This window comes from Castanea sativa, chromosome 7 (genome assembly GCF_040712315.1).
Source record: "Castanea sativa cultivar Marrone di Chiusa Pesio chromosome 7, ASM4071231v1".
NCBI classification, from domain to species: domain Eukaryota; kingdom Viridiplantae; phylum Streptophyta; class Magnoliopsida; order Fagales; family Fagaceae; genus Castanea; species Castanea sativa.
In genome coordinates, this window is record NC_134019.1 from 30,795,462 (window position 1) to 30,803,857 (window position 8,396).

The following is an 8,396-nucleotide window of genomic DNA, read 5'->3' on the forward strand; positions in this document are numbered from 1 at the left end:
AGATTTTTGGTCCTTACAATTGCCACCGTCTGTGGGAACAATAAAGGAGGGAATTCTGTCTTGAGGATAAATGGCGAGCGCAAGCCAAGATAGGGAAGAATCAGTTGGTTCACAGAGGGAGAACCAATCTTTAAGCATACAGTGTGAAGGTAATAGACTGCGCACCCCAAGTGTGGTTGTGGAGTCATATCATAGTGATCATGCAAGAAGAAGTCGTTCACACACAGGGAATCATGTTTCTCATGATGAAGAGTTGCAGAAGATGCAATCAGAAATAGATCATTTGTGCAGAAAGTTGAAATAGAGGCAGAGTAGGAGAAGGAGCCCTTCCTATTCATCTAGTGATGGCTCGGAGGTTGGGAAGGATTGGGATGATCATTATGGGTCTAAATCTCCCCCTGGCGAATCCCATTCTGTTTCTACTTCTTTAGACAAGTTTAAGAAAGGTAGGGGTAAACGAATAGGGGGATGGTCATATCAAGGCACGGGGAATGATGCAATGAGTAAGGCCTTGAGGCAAATCTCTAAATCACCTTTCATAAGAAGGATAAATAAAGCAAAGCCTCCTCATCGTTTCTCTCAACCTACTTTTACCATCTATAACGAGAGGACTGATCCCGTGGAGCATGTTAGCCATTTTAATTAGAAAATGGCAGTTCATTTAAATAATGAAGCTTTGATGTGTAAAATATTTCCTTTTAGCCTTGGGCTAGTAGCCATGCGTTGGTTTGATGCTTTAGAGGAAGGCTCTTTAGGATCTTTAGAGGAAGGCCCGTTAGGATCTTTTGAGGAGCTGACAAGAGCGTTCAGGGCTCGTTTCATAATGTGTAGCAGGGTCCCTAAGCCTTTAGATTCGTTGTTATCTATGGCAATGCGGGAAGGAGAGACTCTTAAAACTTACTCAGATAGGTACTGGGAAACCTATAATGAGATTGACGACGACATTGAAGATGTGGCTATGAGGACTTTTAAGGTGGGGCTCCCTACTAAACATGGTCTGCGAAAGTCATTGGTAATGAAAGCTGCCTTAAATATGCGCCAGCTCATGGATTGCATAGATAAATATAAACGAGTTGAGGAGGATCAGATTCAAGGTAAAGGTAAAACAAAAATGTTCCTGGAAAGAAAAGATCCTCGGGGAGTGGGTTATCAAGGCAATCACCTCAGAAGAGAGCCCTCAGGTCATCCATCGCCGATGGGAACTCCTTTAATTAATTCATTGTTCAAAGAGCTGGTATATCAGATATTGGAGAAAATACAGAATGAGCCTTATTTTAGATGGCCTAATAAAATGAGTGGAGATGCATCCCTGAGAAATCAAAGCCTTCACTGCCATTATCATCAGGATAAGGGACATACCATAGAGGAATGTAGGATGTTACGTGATCATTTGAACCAGGTGGCAAGAGCGGGGAAGCTTAACCATTTTTTATGTCAACCGAGAGGACAATTTGGGGATGGATCGCATCATGGTAATATTCCTCGACCAGGATTGGGCACCATTAACGTTATTTTAGCAAAGCCTGGGGGAGAGCGTGGGACATCTTCCAAGATCATGTCCATGCGGGGTGGCCTTGGGGATGAGGTCACGGAATTGGGTAATCAGATTGCTAAGAGGGCGAAGTTGTCGGCAGTTCCTATTTTGGGTTTCTCTGAAGAGGACAAGGAGGGAACATGCCAACCGCATGTCGATGCTTTAGTAGTTACCATTCGGATCGGGGAGTATGATGTGAAACGAGTCCTAGTTGATGACGGAAGTGGAGTAGAGATTATGTATTCTGATTTGTTTAATGGTTTAAATTTGAAAGTAGAGGACCTTGAAAAGTATGACTCACCGTTGGTAGGCTTTAATGGAAAGTCGGTGATTCCTCAGGGAATGATTAGATTGCCCGTGCAGGTTGAGGACGAGGAAGTACAGGTTAACTTCATAGTTGTAAAGGCCTATTCACCTTACACGACCATCTTAGCCAGGCCATGGCTTCATGCCATGGGTGCGGTTTCGTCGACTTTGCATGTAAAGGTCAAGTATCCCACCCGTGGATGGGTAGGAGTGTTACTGGGCAGTCAATCAATGGCTAGGTAATGTTTGGTATTTGCGATCATTAAGACAACTGAGAGTATGGAAGTAGGGGAAGATTAGAAAACTTTATAGCAATCAAAGAGTCCTGTCCAAGGAGATGATGCCAAGATGGGTGGAGATTCATTTAAAGACCTTGAGAGGGTACTAATAGGTAAAGATGAGGAAAGGTATTTCTAGGTGGGATCCCAGTTATCTGAGGCGGAAAAAATAAAGTTGGTAGAGTTTTTGGAGGCCAACATTGATGTTTTTTCTTGGACGACGTATGACGTTTCGGGAGTTGACTCTGAATTTATTTGTCATCAATTAAATGTCAATCTCGAGGCTATGCCTCGCAAACAGCCTCCTCGGTGTGTGTCTCAAGATCATGCCAAGGCTCTAAGGGTAGAGGTAAACAAGCTGAAACAAGCCGGAGCTATTAAAGAGATCTTTTATCGTGAGTGGCTTGCCAATACTATGGTAGTTAAAAAGAAGAACGAGAAGTGGAGAGTTTGTGTAGATTTTACTGATCTAAACAAGGTGTGCCCAAATGACCCCTTCCCCATTCCAAGAATCGATCAGCTGGTAGATGCTACTGTGGGACATCCTCGGATGAGTTTCCTGGATGCTTTTCAAGGTTATCATCAAATACCTTTAGCATTATCTGATCAGGAGAAAATGACATTCTGTGCCCTCACTGGCAATTATCATTATCGGGTAATGCCTTTTGGTCTTAAGAATGCGGGATCCATTTATCAGAGAATGGTGACTCGAATATTTGAGTCACAGTTAGGGCGGAATATGGAAGCTTATATTGATGATATGGTGATTAAGAGCACGAGGGTGGAAGATCATTTGATAAATTTGGAATAAACATTTTCAATCTTGAGAAGGCACAAGCTGCGTCTGAATGCCTCTAAGTGCTCTTTTGGGGTCTGTTCAGGCAAGTTTCTTGGTTATATGATAATGCATAGAAGAATCGAAGTTAATCCCGACCAGATTAAGGCCATCGTTGGCTTACATCCGTCTCGGAAACCCAAGGAGGTGCAAAGGTTGACGGGGTATGGCGGCTGCATTAAATAGATTCATCTCTCGATCTGCGGACATGTGTCGTCCTTTTTATCAGCTCTTGCATAAATGGAAAGATTTTCGGTGGACTGAGGAATGCGCTCTAGCCTTTGAAGACCTAAAGCAATATTTATCTAATCCACCGATACTTTCTAGACCTGAGAAGGAGGAGGTGTTGTATGCCTATCTGGCAGTCACGGATTATGCTGTCAGCCTTGTCCTTGTACGGAATGCAGATGGAATCCAAATGCCTGTGTATTACGTTAGCAAATCTCTACAAGAGGTTGAAATGTGTTACTTACCTTGGAAAAGGCTGTGTTAGCTATTGTGCATGCAATGAGAAAGCTTCTGCATTATTTTCAAGCTCACTTGGTAGTAGTGCTCACCCAGCTTCCTTTACAAGCTCTTCTAAGGGAGTCAGATTATACCGGCCAAGTAGCAAAATGGGGAATAAGGCTTGGAGCTTATGATGTCAAGTACATGCCCTGGACAGCCACCAAAGGACAAGTCCTTGCTGATTTTGTGGCGGAGTTCATCGAGGAAAACCTCAGGAAAGAAGAGGCAATCTTAACGGTGATGTTTGCCTTACCCACTAGTGCTCCCCTATGGGAAGTTTATACAGATGGAGCGTCTAATGGAATAGGAGTAGGAGTTGGGATGGTGTTGATTACTCCCGAGAGGTTGATCATGGAAAAATCATTACGATTGGGTTTTACGGCCACTAATAATGAGGCCGAGTATGAGGCTTTTTTGGCAGGAGCTCTAATGGTTAGTCAGTTGAGGGAAGAGGTGGTAAAATTATATTGTGATTCCTGTTTAGTCATCGGGCAAGTCAATGGGGAGTTTGAAGCTAGGGATGAGAGGATGCAGAAATACCTCACTAGAGTGAAGTGTGATTTAAACAAGTTTAAGAGTTTTGTGGTGAAGCAAATCCCTAGAGGACAGAATGCTCACGCCAATTCGTTGGCTATGCTTGCCACATCCTTGGGATCGAAGCTTCCACGGGTAGTGTTGGTAGAAGATATGATAAACTCCAATCTTGCCAGCATGCTAGCAGTCGGTATTCACAGTATTTAGGTTTTACTGAGTTGGATGGATCCTATTGTGACATTTTCAAAACAGGGTATATTGCCCGAAGACAAGACTGAGGCAGTAAAGGTGTGCAGGAATGCTCCTCGTTATTGGCTCTCCGAGGAGCAGAAGTTATACAAGCGTTCTTATTTGGGTCTGTATCTTTTGTGTGTACATCCTGAAGCAGTTGAGCACACATTAGAAGAATTACACGAAGGCATATGTGGGAGTCATACTAGGGGAAGGTCCTTAGCTCATCAGGCTCTAACCCAGGGATATTAGTGGCAAAATATGCAAAAAACCTCCCAAGATTATGCAAAAGAATGTGACCAGTGTCAAAGGTATACGCTAAACATTCATCAACTAGGGGGAGTTTTAAATCCGCTATCCAGCCCATGGCCATTTGCTTGGTGGGGCTAGGACATCGTTGGACCTTTTCCTCGGGCAGTTGGTAATCGAAGATGGTCCTCAACGACACAGATTACTTTACTAAGTGGGTAGAGGCTGAACCACTAGCCAACATTAGAGATGTAGATGCAAAGAGATTCATCTGGAAGAATATTGTTACTCGTTTTGGAGTCCCGCATACATTGATTTCTGATAATGGCCTTCAATTTGACAGTAAAGCCTTCAGAAGAAACTGTGGAGATTTAGGAATACGAAATGGGTATTCGACGCCGGCTTATCCTCAAGGAAATGGTTAAGTTGAGGCCATTAACAAGGTAATCTTGGACAGATTGAAGAAGAGGCTAGATAATGCCAAAGGAAGATGGGTAGAAGAGTTGCCTCATGTGTTATGGACCTATCGCACTACCACCCGTAGATCGACTGGTGAGACGCCTTTCTCAATGACATACGGGATGGAAGCGGTAATCCCTCTGGAGTCAGGATTCCCAACCTTGAAATCTGAACAGTATAGCGTTCAAGGAAATCATTGCATGCTCCTCAATAATCTTGATACTATTGAGGAAAGAAGAGAGGTAGTCAGCGTGAAGATGGCCAATTATCAGTAGAAGCTCAAACAAACATATGACAAGGGGTGAAATTGAGGCCACTAATGCCAGGAGATCTGGTATTAAGAAAGGTAGTGGGAACAGCAAAGAATCCCGCGTGGGGTAAGTTGGGTCCTAACTGGGAAGGGCCATATAGAATCACGTCTGTAGCAGGTATTGGGGCTTATTACTTGGAAAACTTAGATGAAAAAGTAATCCCCCGCCCCTAGAATGTAAACAATCTACGCTGTTATTTTTATTAATAATATAAGATCTTCTTTTCTTGTATAGGTTGGAAGTCTGTCTTACTTTACTATTGTTTATTGATGTATTGACGTAGTTATCATTACAGCTAAAATTTCTAAATGTTAAACTGAACCTAGGCCTTGTTTGGCTCCTTGGGCCACAAACCTAGGGAAAATTAACACATTGGCAAAACTTCTAAGTGTAAAATTGAACCTAGGTATTGTTTGGCTCCTCAGGCCACAAGCCTTGGGAAAATTAACACATTGGAAAAACTTTCTAAGTGTTAAACTGAACCTAGGCCTTGTTTAGCTCCTCGGGCCACAAGCCTAGGGAAAATTAACACATTGGCAAAACCTTCTAAGTGTTAAACTGAACCTAGGTCTTGTTCGTCTCCTCGGGCCACAAGCCTAGGGAAAATTAACACATTGGCAAAACTTTCTAAGTGTTAAACTGAACCTAGGCCTTGTTCGGCTCCTCGGGCCACAAGCCTAGGGAAAATTAACACATTGGCAAAACTTTCTAAGTGTTAAATGTTCGACTCCTCGGGCCACAAGCCTAGGGAAAATTAACACATTGACAAAACTTTCTAAGTGTTAAACTAGACCTAGGCCTTGTTCGGCTCCCCGAGTCACAAGCCTAGGGAAAATTAACACATTGACAAAACCTTCTAAGTGTTTAACTAAACCTAGGCCTTGTCCGGCCTCTTCGATCACTTGCTGGGAGCAAGGTGCAATTCAATTTCTTGGGTTGTAATGATAAAGTATGGCCAAGAAATTGAATGGTAAACAGGTTGCACAAATTCAGGTGTAGAAGATTGAATGGTTTACAAATTCAGGTTGCACAAATTGAATGGTAAACAGGTTGCACAAATTGAATGGTAAACCAACCACGAAACAGGTGCAGAAGATAACACAAATTCAGCATCATCTTCAATTTTCTTTCAAAATTTCAAATGAGGATCAACACCCAATCTGATCAAGCTTATCTAATAGGCTTATTCCCTCCCTTAGCTTCAGAATAAATTTTTTGAAACACAAGTTGGATAGGAAAACCGATACATTCTTTGAGAAATTTCAAAAAACAGAAAAACGCTAAAAAAACGTTACTATTTTCAGTGGCAACTTAAATCGCATTTTTAGCCTGGAAAAAGTTGAAATTTGGTTTTCTATATTTCTGGAAAAGCTGTAGATAATTGAATTACCTTTCAGAAAAAACTAATTTTGAATCAATTGAAATTTTGAGCAGAAAGTTAGAGCCAAAATACGAAACAGGTACAGAAGATAACATAAGTTCAGCATCATCTTCAACTTCCTTTCAAAATTCAAATGGGGATCAACACCAAATCCGTTCCAGCTCATTTAAACAGGTTTATCTCCTCCCTTAGCTTCAGAAGAAAGCTAATAACTTAGCTTTAAAGCTAAGTCATCCCTTCCCCTATAAATAGAGAAGACCTCTTCCATTTTTTGGACCCCAAGAATTCCCTCTGGAGAGCTAGCGAGAAAGCAGAAAAGAAAAGCTGTTGTGCAACCATTGTTCTTACTTTGGTTGTATTTGAGTACTTCCTTGCTTTCTCCCTAGCCCTTTAAGTGATCACTTCCCCTTTTTAATTTATGCTCTATGCTGGAAAGTAGTTAATTATGTTCTTAATTTTCCACACATGCTTGAATAAATGTTTAACAAGTCATTGTTTGTTTCTTTCATGATATGCTTAGATGAACACTTCTAGGCTAATACACAAATTTTCTCTTGAATGCTTAAATGAACACTTCTAGGCTAAAACACAACTTTCTCTTGAATACTTAGATGAACATGTCTAAGTAGTTTTTTTACTTTGTTAAATGTTTGAACAAACATGTCTAAGTATTTTGATTTTCTCTAGATGAACATGTCTAAGGGATTTTCCTTTACTTCTTTTCATAATTGCTTGGATGATCAAATATGCTTAAATGTTTTATTTTTTTTATTTTTTATCTTTGCAATTATGTTGATGACAAATAACATGACAACTTTGCTAGGCTAGGAATTCTTTGTTTACATTGATTTCTTGGATGAACATGCCATTACCTTCATGCTTTCTTTACATTAAAATTGTTATCTAACAATTTTTTTTTTGTTTTTTTTGTTTTGTTTCTCGTTATGTCAGATTCCCCTAACACATATTTGCTTACAATTCTTGCAAATTAACATGTTTGTATGACATATTGCTTGTATTTGTTTGATATGACATGATATTGGCCACCTTAACCTAGGAGACTGGGTTTACCGGGTGAGATGGGTGCTTAATCCCTTCCCATCTCATAAATTAGCCTCCGAACCAAGATCAAGGGTTCTAGACTATGCTATTATATATGCAATTTCACATTTTTTAGAATGTAACTAGGAAATAAAGCAATGTAATTTATTTTTCTTAGATTGTATTTAGGACAAAAAGCATTGTAAATTTTTGTTACACAATTGATGTAAATTGTCATATATATTAATACAACAGAAGCATTTTTTATATTGCAGATTTTCTTATTTTTCCATTTAAATTAAATAAGTGGCGACTCCATGTAAAACCCTTGATCTAGGGGGGAGTACATTTTACAGTGAATTCGTACATTTTGAGCATCACGATCCCACCCATTCACATGGGTTAGGCCCAGTTTAAGAAAAAATTGGCGGGCCGGGGTCGCGGTCGCTCACACGCAGAAACAAGGCAGTATTAGTTCATTGGCCCACTACAAAAATGTCTTAAGGTTCCTCGGGTTAAAGATTCAAGCAGTTGATTGTTTTTCCTTAGCGTCTTTTTTTTCTCTTGCTCTTTGTCTTTTTCTTTCTTTTAGACTGCACAACCTCGACCACATCCTCTTCATTCTCCACGACTACCACATCAGTTGTTGGTGGCAGGTTTTCTCCTTTTCCTTTGCCTTTGGTAGAAGCGGAGGAAGGATTTTGATTTGGAGTAATTGTGGAAGAAGGGG

General features: G+C 40.7%; 3 protein-coding genes across 3 annotated transcripts; all 3 read left to right on the forward strand.

Moving 5' to 3' along the window:
* The first annotated feature begins 649 nt into the window (after positions 1–649).
* LOC142644301 (uncharacterized) lies at positions 650–2,083 on the forward strand. The gene has a single exon (XM_075818944.1). The coding sequence runs from the start codon at positions 650–652 to the stop codon at positions 2,081–2,083; it is 1,434 nt and encodes a 477-aa protein (XP_075675059.1).
* A 1,036-nt stretch (positions 2,084–3,119) lies between these two features.
* Positions 3,120–4,477, forward strand: LOC142644302 (uncharacterized). Its single transcript, XM_075818945.1, has 3 exons — positions 3,120–3,386; positions 3,437–4,129; positions 4,247–4,477. Exons 1-3 carry the CDS (start codon positions 3,120–3,122, stop codon positions 4,475–4,477), a joined length of 1,191 nt encoding a protein of 396 aa, XP_075675060.1.
* A 179-nt stretch (positions 4,478–4,656) lies between these two features.
* Positions 4,657–5,208, forward strand: LOC142644303 (uncharacterized). Its single transcript, XM_075818946.1, has 2 exons — positions 4,657–4,862; positions 4,932–5,208. The coding sequence occupies exons 1-2, from the start codon at positions 4,657–4,659 to the stop codon at positions 5,206–5,208; spliced, it is 483 nt and encodes a 160-aa protein (XP_075675061.1).
* The last annotated feature ends 3,188 nt before the right edge of the window (positions 5,209–8,396 follow it).